The following is a 16,493-nucleotide window of genomic DNA, read 5'->3' as shown; positions in this document are numbered from 1 at the left end:
GAATACCAACAAAAACGGTCATGTCGTTTTCTTCAGAAGTACACTTTTTCATTATTGCAAGTTTACAATTTTTTTTTAAATTAAATATTTTTTTTTCAGACTTACAAATTAATTATATACTTTTTTTTTTTTCCAAAAGAAGTTTAGGCACAAATGCATTGTTCCACAGTGTGGAAAGATTGCCATTCAGTCTCTGGGCTGCGTCTCAGCCTGCACACACTGCACGTTCTGAATGATATGTTAAAGAGAGTCAACCCCTAAGTTGCACGTGTTTTTTCTTTTTTTTTGTTTTTCGGTTTTTTGATCATTGGGAATGCTGAAACCTCTTGCGTCTGCGATTCATAACTACTCAGACTTGTCTTATATTACAAAAAAAGGGGTTAAGGAGAAGTGTTTATGTGGGTTTAAGATAATACAGCTGTTATGGAAGTGGTCTCTCGTATTAATGAAGCAATGTGGCAACTTGGACCTGAGAGAGAAGAGAGAAAGATGAATTAGTATGTTTGTAACAGAGAAGGGACGCTTTCATTTTTAAACCCCCCCGCCCCCCCCAACGGTAGGCAAAAACAATGTGTGCATTTGGGTCAGATACAACTTTCAGGGCTGATGCCTGGGCGCGCGACATGGACGCCTTCAGAAACGCTGAAAACACACTTGCCCTTTCACATCTGTCCCATGTGATTGGACGCGTCTCCCATGCCGGGGTGGGGGCCCGCCAAGGACAGCGGGGGCGGCTCTGAGGAGACCTTCTCTTCTTCCCTTCTCTTCAGACATGCGGCTTTCGGGTTCAGGTTCCTTTCTGTGGAAGAGAAGAGCATGGAGAATTTAGGTCTCACCCAGGGCTTCTGGTGTGGGGCAGTCATGCTATGTTTCTGTGGGTCTGCTCATCCCCTCAGGTTCTACCTTGCAGAACAAGAGCCCCGAGCAGGAAAATGCACACTGCTGCAATTCATTAGCTCAGGGCGAGTCAACCTCCATCTATCTGCCTGGGGAAGCTGTGTGGGCGCCTTACAGTCTAAGAAAGTTGGTAAAGCAAATATTTGCTGTTTAGTCGCCAGGTCACATTCCCCTCTTTTCCAACCCCCTGGACTGCAGCCCGCCAGGCTCCTCTGTCCATGGGATGCTCCACACAAGGAGACTGGTGTGGGTTGCCATGTCCCCCTCCAGGGGATCTTCCCAACCCAGGGATCAAACCCACATCTCCTGCCTTGGCAGGCGGAGTCTTTACCCCGGGCCACCTGGGAAGCCCCAGGCAAAGATGCTGAGCTCGGATTACTGAGAGGACCGAGGGAAACGTCTGTCCCAGCTGTAAGAAAATTCCTGGGACGTCATTACAGGGGAAAGGGGAGCTGCCTTGTAGGCTTCCGTGTGACTAAAACACGGAAACGGCCCTGTGATGTTGAGGGGTGCCTTGGTCTCGACTCTTGGGCTCCACCCTGACCTCTGCGAGGAAGCCCGCCGCCCGCCCTGACCTCGGACTTGCTGCTCCAGGCTGAGGATGACGGCCACGGCCTGGTGGAGGATCAGGAGCTTGGTCTGGGGCTTGTCGCTCTTGAGGTGCAGCTGCACCATGCGGCCCAGCTCCTTGAACGCCTCGTTGATGTCGCGCACGCGCAGGCGCTCGCGGGCGTTGTTCGCCATCCGCCGCTCCTTCTCCCGCTCCGCCTTCTGCTCGGGCGTCAGGTCCTCGTCGTCGTTATTGCTGCGGACACAGGGGAAGACGCGGCATTTTCTAATGGGGGGGTGGAAAGGGACGGTTTCTAAATTCCCTCCGATTTCTTCCCGAGCTGTCGGGGAGCTTTTCCATCTCAAGCTCTTGTCCCTGGTGGAGTTTTCCCTCTGCCAGGGCTTGGCATTGCTTTAGGTGGTTATGACAGTCCCCGTGAGACATTCACAGTCTCGCAGACATAAAACCCAAACCCAACAGGAGAGGTTCAAACTGGGGCCCCAAGTGCACCGTATGGATAGAAGGGAGCAAAAAAGGGAGAACAAGGCTCTTGTCCATAAAACCATGTGCAGCAAAGCAGTGCACGGTCAACTCCGGCTCAAGGACCGCAATCTAGAAAGTGCTGTAGACTGAAACTGTGTTTTTTTTTTTTTTTTTAACTTTCATACTGTGACAGGTGAACCTAAGAAAAACAAGGGATTGAAAAGCGATGTGGATACTTCAAAATTAAGACAATGCAGCTCAAACAGGATTAAGAAGGTCATACATTCAAGACAATGGGAGTGAACAGGAGGGCCTGTTGTCTGCTAACCAGCTTGGAAGGCTTGGTCAGGCCACTTAACTCTATCCAAGTCTCACTTTCTCTATGTATTAAATACAGCAAAGTTAGAAAAACATCATCTCCATAACCTTTAATATTATGGATGTTTATGGTTACCAGACAGGCTGGGGAAACCTGAGTTTCAGGCAAACCCAACCCAAACCAACTCAAACTTACTGGTTATCAATGACCACAACCTCATTGTGAGACAAAAATGAAGCCAGAAAGCTGATCTCTGATTGTGAGAACCAAAATGATTCCCTCAAAGGCATGGTTGGAGCCAGCAGTCTGGAAAGAAAAGGTGACTTCTACTTCTGGGTGAGATCCTGATAAATTAGAAACTCTTGAATGGGAGACAGATAGGATGATGATGAGCTACCAGGAAAGCCTGTCATATCAGGAAGATTTCATGGCATCAAGGTTTCTAACTGTTTCTGGGCAATCACTTAAAAAAGAAAGGCATGGGAGATGTCTCAGAAAGACAGAACAGAGCAAGGAACTCCAAGTGGGACAGTCTGAATTAACATGAACAAGAACCTTTTTTGAGTATGAGAGACATAAAAAATGAAGTATACTTCACTCAAAAGCAACAGTCTCCCTTATAAGGAGCAAAACGGCAGTGACCATCTGTAAGGATGTCAACCTAGAGATCTGAGCACTGACCCCAAGGACCAGCCAAGTGAGCCTCAACCTTAAAATTCCATGAATCTGAAAGGCTCACAGGATAAAGATGTGAATCACCACCTTTCAGAACAGGAGGAACATGTGGGAAGCCATCTACTCACTTCAATGTACACTTAAGGAGTACTGGCTTAAAATCTATGCGTCCAGGACCTCCCTGGTGGTCCGGTGGTCCAGACTCTGCGCTTCCACTGCTGAGGCTGTGGGTTCCATCCCTGGTCAGGAAACTAAGATCCCACATGCTGCTCAGAGGAGCCAAAACATTTTTTTTTTAAAGTTAAAAAAAATTTAAAACATGAATAGCTCCAAATCTTCCACTGTGAAGAATCTCTGTGTAACTTCCACATTGCAGTGAGGATGCACCATGGCAGAGAAGACCCAGTCAGGCAGAAATGGAGTGTATTCTTGGGCTGCAGCACACGCTGCCCATAAAGATGACGTACGCAAGTGAGCCAAGAGCACTTGCAAGGGAGGCAGACACCAAAGAAAGATGCTTTAAGACTTGGCTCGTCTGCCCGTAGGTTAAACTCCCTTCCAGATGGGACTGTCTGCCTTGGATGTGTGCTGGTGAATGCAAAACTGAACTGAACCCATCAGAAAGCTCTCTCTTTCTCTGCCATCTGATTCTCTTCCTCACTTCCTCTGCCGGCCCGACTCTCTCCCATCCATGACCTCGGCCAATGCCAAGGAATTGAAGCTGACTATGAATTCGCACCCACAGCCCACCTCAAAAGTAAGATGTAACAAGCAAAATGAGAACAGAGTCGAGTTTCTGCTGGTCCTGTCCTGAAGGTAAAAATTTGGGTGATGTTTTTACATTACAAACGTGCCACACTTTTTCCAAAGTGGGGCTGAAAATGGGAAATTGTTTTCCAAGTGTATTCAGGCCAATAATGAACGAGAATGGGTTATCCACTTATAAGTTGTTTATGCAAACAAAACTACCTAGATTTGGAAAGCCTTGCCAAAGAACAGTTTTGGAGTCCTAAGTGAACGTCAAGAGAGTGACCTTTAAAATAAGAAGGTTCTTCAACAGCAAGTTTAAATGCTGAATTGAGACTTCAAAGGATCAATTGATAATGCATGTGTTATGGCCACTAGTTGAGTTACCAAGAGTTGACTGAATTAACAGAGAAATTGCTAAAGATGTCAAAGGCCCTCCTTGGAACGTCTTATCATTCCAAGGCAAGAGTCAGGAAATGGCCAAGGGCCAGGAAACCACAGCGATGGTGGAAAGGTGTAAGCTTGAAGCTTCCAGAATTTTCAAAACTGTGGTAGAACTTAGTAACAAAACATATCTCATAACTACAAAGGCACTATGAAAAGATGGCATGTTCTTAATTCCTAAAGGAGCCTAGGCATAACCTTGATAACAATAGCCTCTAAAAGGGAGTATCGGGGCTTCTCTAGTGGTCCAGTGGCTAAGACTCCGTGCTCCCAACGCAGGGGCCCTGAATCTGACCCCTGGTCAGGGAACTGGATCCTAAAGGCCCACACTAAGACCCAGGGCGGCCAAACAAATGTTTTTTTATAAAGGGAGGTACTGTCGTAGCACAGCACATTAAATTTCCAAATAAAAACTATCCAAGAACACTGAGGCAAAGAACGTGGGTGTCACAATGTTCAAAAGAGTCCATCTGCTTATCAGATTACAGTTCAAGGAGACAGATTCTAATTTAAAGATATTGGGGACCTGAGAAAACTGATCAGAAGCTATTTTCCTGCAATTGAATTTTCTGTAGAAAGGAGGAGCCAAGAAAAAAAAATAGCAACATAGGTACTGCTCTTATACATATATAAATATATCAACACGTGTAGACTCAGGCTGGGAAATCGGTACTTTCTCACTTTCAAGGTAAGAAAAAAGTTACAACTGCACATACATCAATTGAGCTTTCAATAGCAACAGGATCTCTTTTTAGAAGTATTTTCGGAAGAACATTTCCAACCAAATTTGTAGAATAAGCAGTCTTACAAATCGACTGCTTGCATTTGAGTTGGTGATAAATTGTTTTTTGCCGTTTTGTGTCATTTTCAGCATTGGGTCCAAATTCATAAATGTAAAGGCAGTTTCGGCTTTCCTAGAGTACAGGTATGTCAAACGATACGTTCGTGCCTCTAGAACAAGCCTCTCCATTTTCGTTTTTAGCTGCAGATTTACCTTCCAGGAAAAAACTGAATAGTTTCTTCCTGTTCTGTTCACTTCATCAAAGTCCAATAAAGGAATTAAATGAAGCGACAGTATTATATACTGTTACCTAGATCTTGACCTAGTAATGGATTTGATATCCTTCTTGTCGTCATCTAATTTCTTGTCCTCGGAAGATTTCGTGTCTTGCAGGTTTTCGTCACCCTCGTCGTCGGATTTGATCTCAGAGCTGCCGGAGGAGACACTCTGGCCCTGCAAGCCTGGTGGCATGCCTGCAGACAAAAAAAAAAAGAGAGAGACCAGGTGACACACCCACCAAAGCCTCGAGGCGCAGACGCACGCACCCCAAGCTGCAGGGCTGCAGGCTGTTCATTTCAGACCGCCCAACTGTGTGATCTGTCACTTTCCTCATCATCTTTGGTGAAGTTTCAAAAATGCACCTGCAGAAACAAGTTATCCCTGCATTGGCTCTGAGGTTAAATTCTATTTTGCAATCTTTTGGAGTAGATGGTAATTTCACTGTCTACAAAACATCAACTTAATTGCAATGAAAATCATAATCATGAAAATCACACACCTCAATGTTCTGATTAAGAACCCAAGTAAATATCAGCTATTATATTGAGTTTCTTCCATATGCAATGGTTTAATAGAAAAATGTCCTTAAAATATAATTCCCAGGGAGTACGCTAAATACGTACAGTCAAGACTTCAATAGATACCCTAATGATATTCTGAAATTAGGCTTCTCTTATCCTCGAGGAGTAATCAGTGTTTAAAAATGGTACATATGGAAAGCAGCTCAATGAAGACATTTCTAGCTCTTCCACTGCTCAACTTTCTAAGATCACAATATATTTTAAAATGTGGCCCAAATGCAATCATCTATTTCTAAGGTAGAAAGAAGCATGTCTATTCAGTATTTCCTTCCATCTGTAATCTATGGGGTCCAGAATCTTGTCCCTCAAAATCTGATCAGGGGACCAGGAGTATGCTTATCCCCTAGAAGCCCATTAGAAATGCAGAACCCCAGACTAACTGAATCAGAATCAGCATTTTAACAACATCCTCAGGTCATGCTTGCACACAATAAGAAGGGTTGACCTAAGACAAAGAAAACCCAAAGGCTCTTTAAAAGAAAGGGCCATCAAAGTCTGACTATTCGGATAAAAATGGGCAGGCATGCCCACATACAGTTAACACTCAGATTCTTATAATGCTTAATACTTAGACAGATGCTTACACATATTCATTCTTTTGGCACCGTTAGCACGTTTTATTCTCAGTGTGAGGACAACGAGGTATTACAAAAGCATCTCTTGGTCATAGGGCCAGCCAGTTGCAGAGGGACCTGGGACCCAGGTCTTGCTCCTGTGGCCCAGCCACCTGGGGTCTTGGAAAGCCGAAAGGAGTCAGGGGTACGGTGCAGTCAGGACAGGGCCAGATGACTCATCTGACAGAGTCCCATTTTTGAAATGTACCTACATTTCCTTCCATCTTAAGCAACAAAAACCCATTTCCTTCCTTCCTCTTCATTTGGAAACATCACTGTCAGGCTACAACTAACCACATTAAAGGATCTGGATGAGAGCAATGTGGAAATAGCTAAAATCACATTTCCTCTCATCAGTATCTGGTCTCATCCCCTGCTGCAAACAGGAGCAGGGTTTCAGAGGACGCTGGAGGAAAACAGTTACCGAAGAAACACAATTAGCCATCGACATTCGAAAGCCTTTCCCATTTCCTTACCATCTTGTTACCGAAACGGCTTCGTGGTTATTGGCCAGTGCTTCCTGGGGGATGAATGCCAAGGAGGCACCGCAGGCACACGGGGGCTACTGTTTCAGGGAGATGAGACGGGCCCCCTGAGACGGACCTACCTCTGTAAGGGTCCTGGGGTGGGTTCAGATCAGGGGAGGTTGCCGACTGGACAGGTAGCTGCGGCACCGGCACCTGGTTCGGAACGAGAGAGTGGCTGCCTCGCAGGGCCACGCCGTCTTCACGATGGGCCCCGACCTGAAAGAGCCAGAGGGACCGCGGAGGTAAGTGGGCATCAGAGGTGCGACCGCAGGACCCCAAGGAAGGAAGACCAGCCTTTGAAAACAAGACTCCCCAGTGCCTTTCACTAGAGGGCGCTGAAGGACCACACATGCAGCTAGAGTCCTCGGCGGAAGAAAAAAACACTTAACGCTCAGTAAGATGCCGTGCTGTACATCCAGTGACAAATATGGCAGAGGAGCTCAGGCAGGTAAAACGTCAAATGGTCTCCCAGGGTGCTGCGGTGGAGCGTACTGATTCGTACCCATCTGCCTTCTATCATGTCCGCCAACAGATCTGACAATTATCTTAATGCCCATATGCTTAATTGTGGGCTTCTCAATTCCCCCATTGCTATCGGAAATCCTACAGGAATTTCAATTTGGCATTCGACTTTCATTTCAGGGGATAAGATTCTCAGGCCTGCCATGTTTTTCTTTTTTTTTTTTTTCCATAATGCCAGCTAAGCCTCTGACAGCGGAAGCTACGGCAGTATGGGACATAGCCCCTGCTTGGTACAAATATAATAAAGTGTCACCTGGCTTTCCAAAACTGGCAGCCCGTTCCAAATTAATGTTTACTGTATTTCATCAGCCGCTGAGCTCCAAATCCAAAGGGGGACCGTTTCTGCCAATGCCACCATACCGGAAAATGTACCAATAAAGGTTTTATTAAACACACCAGTAATGCCATCATTGCCATGCAAAGATGTTTGGACATTTTTCCATTTTTTTTTTTAACTGTTCTGATCCTAGATAGACACCATATTGTAAACACTCTCGATGACTCCAAGAATAAAATTATAGAGTACAGCATGATGACTTGGTCTGGGAAAAAAAAAAATACTGCTGAGTTTTTTATTAACTACTACTACCTACTCTGGGGTCCAGAGATGTTGAACCTATGGCACTGAGACAGCAGTAGCTGACTTTTATAGTGAACGCCTTCAAGTAAGACCACTGAGCATGTGGAAACCAAGAGGAGCGTGAGTCAAGTTTCACCGGCATTCCACGTAGTTACTGGTTAGTGTACTGTCAGGTGAAGAGTGACGCAGGACAGTGGGTCTAACACTAAAGGTATCTCTCCACGAATTTACGCTGCTACGAATCAAAGAGTGCACATCTTTCCCCAATCCAAAATCGAAAACCACAAAGCAAAATCTTCCCTCTTGCTACCCAGTGTTTTAAAAGAGTATTTCCGCAAAATGCAACAACAGTAAGAATCTGAACTGCAACAATAAAATGCACAGAACCAGATGAAGCACGTGCTATCTCAAGACAGCCTAGTATGAAGTGCCACCTTTACAGACTCCAAAACAATGCAGAAGATAATAATACAGGGGGCAGGGGGAGGACCATATAAATCATACCAACTGCTGAGATTCAAAATACAGCAAGAAGAAAACCGTTATACAGAGAATGCATAAACAACAAGGTCCTACTGTACAGCACAGGAAAATACATTCAATGTCCTGTGATAAACCATGATGGAAAAGAACATGCAAAGGAATGTATATACATATGTATACACTGGACAGAGAAATTAACACAACACTGTAAGCCAACACCACATTTTTATAATTTTTTAAATTTGAAAATAATTTTTTTTTTAAGTTAAAACAAATTACAGCCAGAAGAGCACAGGATTTAAGGACTCAGGCGCACCGGGAAGTTTAGACGCATGTTGCAGCTGAGAGATCTGGGGAGTTTCCTGCTGTCTGTCCTCTGGGTGCCTGTGTCCCTCCCCAGAGCAGTCTGGAAGGTGGTTAGTTCCTATTGATATGTGGGTGCTTCAAGTATATTAAGAACCTGATTTTCTTCCAAGACAGCTACTCCATCTCCTCCACAAGTTGGCCTCCTTGGACATTGCAGCCACTGGTCCTGGATTTAACCTCCAGAGCTCCGTGGTGTAAGCGTCAGCCCTTTTCACATACTGAGCACTACCGCCACGCCCCTCCTGACTTGCACCTGTAACTGAAGCCTGGCCTCTCGCAGGCAGACCGTGCCCACCCAGTTCCCTGCAGCCGTTTCTCACCGTCTGTGTTTTCATTTCCCTTTCATACCACAGAGTGATAGCTTTTTCCCACTTTTATATTTGTGCAATTAGAAGACTGATTCAGTCAACGACTATCCTTTCATTCTAAGATGTCAACTTGCAAGCATGGATTTTACAGGCCCTGATCAAATGGTAGCTCTTGAGCTAAGACCGTTATTCACTGTAACCTAAGTAATTATCCAACTGCTGATTCATAGTTACTGGCCTTCCCAGTGGATTACATTTCTTTCCACAAAGGATGAGTCTAAATTGGAATCACTGAAGGTAACCACCAATCTGAGCATGGCGGAGATTCCCATACCCTCCTTCTATTTTAGAATCATTCTATTAAAACCCTCAAGCCTTCTTTGTGGGCAACTGAGATGCAATTCAAGGTTAAGACATTGCTTTTCAATTAAAACATATTGTTATTAATCCTGAAATTTCTTTTTTTCCCTTCTAGGTCACATTTAGTTTTTAAAAGAACCCACACCCAATGACCTTCTATTTTCTCTGCCTCAACTATTATGATAGGCAGCATAACTAAGTGAAAATTAACACAATATGAGAGTTAAAAATATGTAGATTCTAACTGTAACTGGTTTCTTTACTTGTTATATAATCTTGGGTAAGTTACTCAAACCCAAAATGGAGAAAATAACATTGGAACTGACAGTGAATAAACCTCAGGTTTATTGCAAGGAGTAGCAGTATGCAAGACAGCTGGTACACAAACGTGCACAACAATTACTGATGCTAGGTGTTCAGCTGAAAATACGTGCTCACTACACGTAAATAAGAGTCTGCGTAGTTTAAGAAACCTGAGAAGTCGAGCTACTTTCACTTGTGATCCTCTTTGCACTCTAGGTTGTTCATATCCATTTGGTTTTAAATCTTTCTCCTGCAGAATGACAGCAAAATCTTAAATGATCTATAAATATGTTTGAGAAGGTGGTGGTTCTGACTAGACTTTGGCTTTTATCCACGCATATTACCTAACTTTAATTTTCTAAAGATCACCTTAGAGCCCCTGAAATAATACATTCTTTTTCATAAAGGAAGTTGAAAACATTATCTGTGATATTAGAAGGTCTCTCTTGTAATATATTTCAGGAACAAATGGATCAATAATGAGAGGTCTAGATCCATGGATCCATCTAATCAGCTTGACTGATTCATTCCATTGCCTGTGTCTATGGAATAATATTGCAGTTTGAAGAATTAGCTTTGCTCTGCTTGCTTCCTTGGCCACAGACAGCATTTCCTAACCCTATTTACTTCTCCCTCAGAAACATTATTTCTGGTCACATAAGAGACAAGGAAAAAAACCACAGTGGATGGCCAGCACAAACCCATCAATAGAATAACTCAGAAATAGATGGTGAGACCAATACTGCCATCTGTATATATGAGAGTCAGGATTTGCCCACTTACAAATATATAATAATGTAACTAGAAAAAAAGCAGATCCCTTTAACCTACAAATCAATTCTAAGGATGGCACCGAGAAAATCCATATTTCATTAAAGTCCTATTTTGAGAACCTTTTCATCTAGATAAGCAATGAAGTTAAAAGGCAGCCAATGAAAACAGTTTTATCAATACTGATTGTAAATTTTTTACAGTCTTTAACAATAGAGTCTTCTTACAGTCACATACCATATGGTTTTAGATATATCTATGCTAAAAGTAGAAGACAGAACAAAAATATAAACTTTATTCAGTAACTGCTAATTGATCAGAGCATATATTTATTAATTCAGCAAATATATCCTAATCTAGCTGATGCTGGTCATTCTGGAAGGTGCTGGGGACGCGTGGTGAATAACTTAGATGCGGGCCCTGGCCCATGCGGGGCTTACAGCGATCCTTGGTGGAATTTTCATGGAGTGATCAGTTTACTGCAGTGATTTTAAGAGCAAGGACCAGAAATTCATTCCGCCTTGCTCAGGTAAAAGGAGATTTAACAGGAAGATTTCTTTTTTTTAATTTCATTTATTAGAGGATAGCTGTTTTATGACGCTGTGGTGGTCTCTGCCACACATCGATGTGAGTCGGTCATCATTATACACATATCCTCTCCTCCTGAGCCTCCCCTGCCACCTTCATCCCTCTAGGTCATCCCACAGCACCCGGCTGTGCTCCCTGTGTTACACCCCCGCTGGTTACCTACTTCACATGCAGCGTGTACACGCGAGAGCGACTTTCCCACGTCGCCCAGCCCCCTTCCCCCACAGCGTCCAGGAGGCTGTTCCGTATGCTGTGTCTCCATTTCTTCTCTGTAAATAGGTTCGCCAGTACCATTTTTCTAGATTCCATATACGTATTTGTTAATACGGCATACCTGGTTTTCACTTTCTGACTTATTTCACTCTGTATAGCAAGTTCTAGGTTTATACTCTTCATTAGAATGGACTCAAATTTGTTCCTTAGGAATAAGGCTACCATACGACCCAGCAATCCCACTACTGGGCACATACCCTGAGAAAAATCAGACTTCTAAAAGACACATGAAGCCCTGTTCCTGGAGCATTATTTACAACAGCCAGGACATGGGAGCAGCCGAGATGTCCATCGACAGACGGCTGGACACGGATAAAGAGGTTGTGGTACACAATGGAATATTACTCAGCCATAACAGGAAGACTTGGTGACTGAAGCTCAGGGCCTGGGGAACTCCTGGGACCTAAGGCCATCCCTTGTCCCCCAGGGCTATCCCAGCCTCTCCCACCTCTGTTGGTACCTCTCTCTCTGGCTTCTGCCCACTCAGGACTGCACCCTGGACTCTTCTTTCACAGGAGCTCCCAGTACATCCTTCCAGGTTCTGAACCTGCCCCTAACTCCCTCTTTGTTTTAGTATTTCTGAGTTCAGAATGCTGAGATCATCTGAGGGCCTGGCTCATCATTCTGAAGCAGATGTGGACCACCCCATGAACAGGCCAGCCTGGAACCAGATGTCCACCTCCCCCAGTCTGGTTGGGCATACCCGAAGGGCCAGAGGTAAGGGATCTGCCTGCCAATGCAGGAGACGTGGGTTCAATCCCTGGGTCGGGAGGATCCCCCGGAGAAGGAAACGGCAACCCACTCCAGCATTCTTGCCTGCAGAATCTCACGGAAAGAAGCCTGGTGGGCTACAGTCTATAAGGTTGCAAAGAGTCAGGATGACTGATTCAAGTTAGCACACACACATATATACACACTCACACATGCATGTGCACGGAGGAGGGAGCAGAGTTTAGGGATAAACGGGGTTACTCCTGGAGTTTTCATTTTAAGACTCTCTCTCTGTGTCTCTGTGTGTGTGTGTGTAGATGCAGATACGAAATCACTTTTATCATAGAGGGGAAACCATCATAGTCCTCCAACTCAAGCCAAGGCCAAGATGTCTTAACTAAGTTACAAAATTTAATAGCTGCCACGACTCCTCCAACATAAACAGATTTAAAAGATATGCAACTTCAAATGAGGTGGCTGCTGGCAAGGCTGTTTTTATGCGGGGATGCTTGTAGAGTGCCCTGGTAAATATCCTTCTCCTATCCTCACGCTCACAACAGACATCACAAACAAAAAAGGCATTCAGTGTTTCTGCTCTCTTTGTTTCCAGGGAGTATTGTGAAAGTAATTATTCTGTTGTATTTAAGAGGCCTATTGCATGGATGGGAAAATGTATTAAATTTCATTTGGCAGTTATTCAATCCTTGTTAATGTTATCTCCAGCGATAACTGCTTCAAAACAGGCTTTCAGACCTCAGTTCCTTCTCCTCTACCATAATCCTTCTAAAAGAGTGTAGGGGGGAACTTTAGGAAACTTGTCATCAGTTTTTAGATCCAGAGATAATGACACAAAACCAGAAATGCTGTTAGAAACATTTTGGTATTTCAAAATGAAAGTCTGTAATTAATGGCATCATGTTCAAAAATCTCCTTTTGACAGAGGTGTTTTTTAGAAAGAAGGAAAATAACAAGAGAATGGGCCCAGAAAAAAAGTCCTGGTAACTTTTACTTTTCTCTCTTTTAACTTTCTCTTGTTTTGCCATAATCATTAAAAAAAAAAAAAAAAAAGTTGATGGGCTCTTTACTGTAATTAGACACCCATTGACAGAGAAAACAGTTTTGGTGTCTGAACTGTAATCTCCTCATGAAATATCAATTATACATGACAGTCAGAGAGTGCTAGATTTCAGTTTCAATTATCTTGCCAGATCTGTGTCATAACAGAGGAAAGCAAACATTTTCTCAAATGTGCAAAAAATACCATTGAGTCCAAAAGGGGCATTTTTTACAGAGGTGGGAAGTGGTCTTGCAAACTTTCATAGCTCACGATGAGAACTCGGAAGTTCATGAAGTAGCAGTGGTAGATATTGAGAAACAGTATCAGAGGCACTGAATTCTGTAGAAAACGAGAGTAGGCTCTGCAAACCAACTCTTTCATGTGAGAAAGCTGTGGCATCTGGGAGACCCTTCAACCACAAATATAATTTCCACGTTCCTCAGTTTTAAAAAATTATCAGACGATTTTTAAAAATTCATGTGCTTACACACTGAAAGGACTTTTCACTCAAGTCAGATCTAGATTAAATTCTTTAGTTTGGATCTCGATTCTTAAAATGTTCATTGGGAGAAAACCTAATTTTCTTTAAAAAAAAAAAAAAAAAAATTTTTTTTTCCCCTCCCCAGAAATCTCACAGCTTCAACTATGCTTTATCCGAAAACGGAAGGTATTTCTTACTGGGCAATTCTTGGAAATGAATTTAACGCTTATTCCCCAGATGATAAAATAACATTCAAAAGGATTTAGCATGATCTAAACGACCCTGACCTTGGCAGTGTTAACCTGTCACGGGGTCAGCCAGGCTGAAACTCTCATGATGTCCACCAAAATGGTTAAAAACAAATGATTCTGTGATCGAGTTTGAGAAATGCAAATGGCAGTTATGTGATTTCAGTTCATCTTTTTTTTTTCCTTAACTCATAAGTTTCAGCTATTAAAACTGTTTCATTTCTCTCCTCTGTATCCCCACCCTCTGCCCCCAATACTTTACATCACTTTCCTACACCGGAAACTAGAACTGGACGCAGCCCATCAGGCAGGGGACCCCGGGGGGTGGCTAGCAGAGTCCATTCTGTCCCTTCCTGGCCCCGGGGAGCAGTCAGTAAGCAGGATGGAGGGAACTAATCCAAGCCTAGTGAACTAAGCCCACATAGCACAGAGATTATGGTGCAAATTTGCAGTTACTTGTAAGCAGCTTCTTTCGCTAGTCTGAAGGAAAAGACAACTGGACACTTGATACGTATCGGAATTTCCGGTCCCTGCAGAATAAACACACCTGTGTCAGGCTGCCTGGCACACAAAGTGCTCTGTAGCTGGCCCAAGAAGCCTGTTACTAGGGGTTTGTCCTTAACTAACAGGTTTCATTTAAAACATTTTTTAAAATTAATGTTTATTGGAGTTTAGTTGACTTATAAAGCTGTATTAGTTTCTGTTATATAGCAAAGTGAATCAGTTACATGTACACATTTACCCACTCTTTTGTAGAGTCACAGATGTAGGAAACAAGCAAGGTTACCAAGGGAAAGGGGTATAAACTGGTAGACTGGACTGACATATACACACGGCTATATATACAACTAATGAGAATCTACTGCACAGCACAGGGAACTCTACTCAATACTCTGGAATGACCTCTACAGGGAAAGAACCAGGCCTTTATGTTTAAAATGCTTTTCTTATTATGCAAGTAACACCTGCTGATTGTAACATATTTGGAAAAGCAGTGGAAGTGTAAAGAAGCTTGTGTAACAAAACATTTCTTCCCCATCCCTTCTGAAATACTCAGCTGGTAAATGCTGTATCCTCTGCCCTTGGGCCCTTGCATATCAAGATTCTAGCATGGCTTTTCACTGTTCTATGGATTAAGTCTAATACCTTATGCTTCAGGGTCCTTCACCTGGACAGCAAAGGAACGTGCTGGTACCCCCTGTTCTTAAATTTCTTCATTCCCATCTTCAGTTGCCTGCTTGGGGCCTCTTGTTTGCTGCCTTCACTCCCACATTCCCAAGGCCTGAGCTAAGCCTTCCATCTTTTGTCCCCCGGGACAGAAGGGCTGGTTCCCGCCCCGGACCCACTTTTATTTGCCCCACAGACCCCCTTACTCTCATTCCTCCTAGTCTGCCTGGGTCTCCAGGACTCTCAACATCTTATTGGATCTGGAGAGGGCTCTCCCCTAACTGTTAATGATGGACATCACTCGAGGCCACTGTCTAGTAGGGCAGGGCATACGCACCAAGGATGTTGTTTGGCCGCTATGCACAAAGCCTACACCTCTTCTGAAACGTAAGCGCCCCACAGGCAAGCACGGGTCCTTGTACATAGGACTGTAGTACCACAAGGTGCAGTTACGTCCTTCCTAAACGGTCAGGGCTGACACCAATGGCACATATCCTGTGAGACGCTCTGAAATCTAAAAGCTTTTGGTATTGCTGAATACAGGTTTAGCCGTTTTCTACAAAAAAAAAATAAACATTTCATTTAATTCAAAAGGCCTTAGGAATGGCTATTATGTATATGCAAGCCACTGCAGGAAAAAATGATAAAAGATAGATGTGTGTATTACTTCGTAGCCTCTTATATCTTAACAGTGGATTAATATAAAAAATACTATATAAGGCAAAATAAGATGAATGTCATAAAGGAGTATAAGGTCATGTAGGGTTTTAAAGGATGGAATGAGATCATATCAGATGGAGAAACCAGAGACGACTTCAAGAAGAAAACGGTATTGTAGACAGGGTTTGAAAGATGGGTGGAATTTTGATACAGATTATCTAAATATAGTTTAAAAAAAAAACTGACATTTAATATTAATTAACATCTCAACTTTATATCAAAGTTCCTATTTTTACAACAAGAAGTGCCTGTATAATATACACATATATAAAGTAGCTAAGGACTGCATACCAACCTGTTTCCATACTGTCAGACAACATATTTTGGAAAAAACAGACTTTGGTAGAGCCCTTTATAAACCTCAACGGCTCTGTTACAAAGTGAACAACACAGGGCATTCTGGACACAAACAGTCCCTCACTGTATGTGTGTATTATTGGCCCAAATGATTCACTCTTATTTAACTGCAATGAAGTCTTTCATCTCCCAGCTATACAATAATAGTTTCCATATGACCAGTGGCTCTGCTATAAATAAGATCAAAAGCAAAAGAAAGGATTTAATAAAAGAAAATGACATTAAGAGTAGCATTAAATCGGGGGGGAAAAATACCAATATCCAGCTCTTTTTTTTTTTTGAGAATAAAGCTCTACAGAGT

At 43.2% G+C, this 16,493-nt stretch overlaps 1 protein-coding gene across 17 annotated transcripts in view; it reads right to left on the bottom strand.

Moving 5' to 3' along the window:
- Positions 1–133: 133 nt before the first annotated feature.
- TCF4 (transcription factor 4) overlaps positions 134–16,493 on the bottom strand; it is a 382,697-nt gene continuing 366,337 nt past the window's right edge. For 12 of the 17 annotated variants that reach the window (XM_010854777.1, XM_010854773.1, XM_010854771.1 and 9 more), the window contains 5 exons: positions 6,978–7,113; positions 5,207–5,369; positions 1,473–1,702; positions 659–799; positions 134–469 (listed from right to left, as the gene is read on the bottom strand). In XM_010854777.1, the coding sequence (XP_010853079.1) occupies positions 663–799; positions 1,473–1,702; positions 5,207–5,369; positions 6,978–7,113 (666 nt within the window). In that variant the 3' untranslated portion in view covers positions 134–469; positions 659–662. The remainder of the gene's footprint in view (positions 470–658; positions 800–1,472; positions 1,703–5,206; positions 5,370–6,977; positions 7,114–16,493) is intronic. The other 5 variants (XM_010854778.1, XM_010854776.1, XM_010854775.1 and 2 more) reach the window with 1 other exon arrangement.

The sequence above is a fragment of the Bison bison genome, unplaced genomic scaffold (assembly GCF_000754665.1).
Source record: "Bison bison bison isolate TAMUID 2011002044 unplaced genomic scaffold, Bison_UMD1.0 scf7180017864349, whole genome shotgun sequence".
NCBI lineage: Eukaryota > Metazoa > Chordata > Mammalia > Artiodactyla > Bovidae > Bison > Bison bison.
Note: the sequence above shows the minus strand (reverse complement) of the source record. Positions and strands in the feature narration are given on the sequence as shown.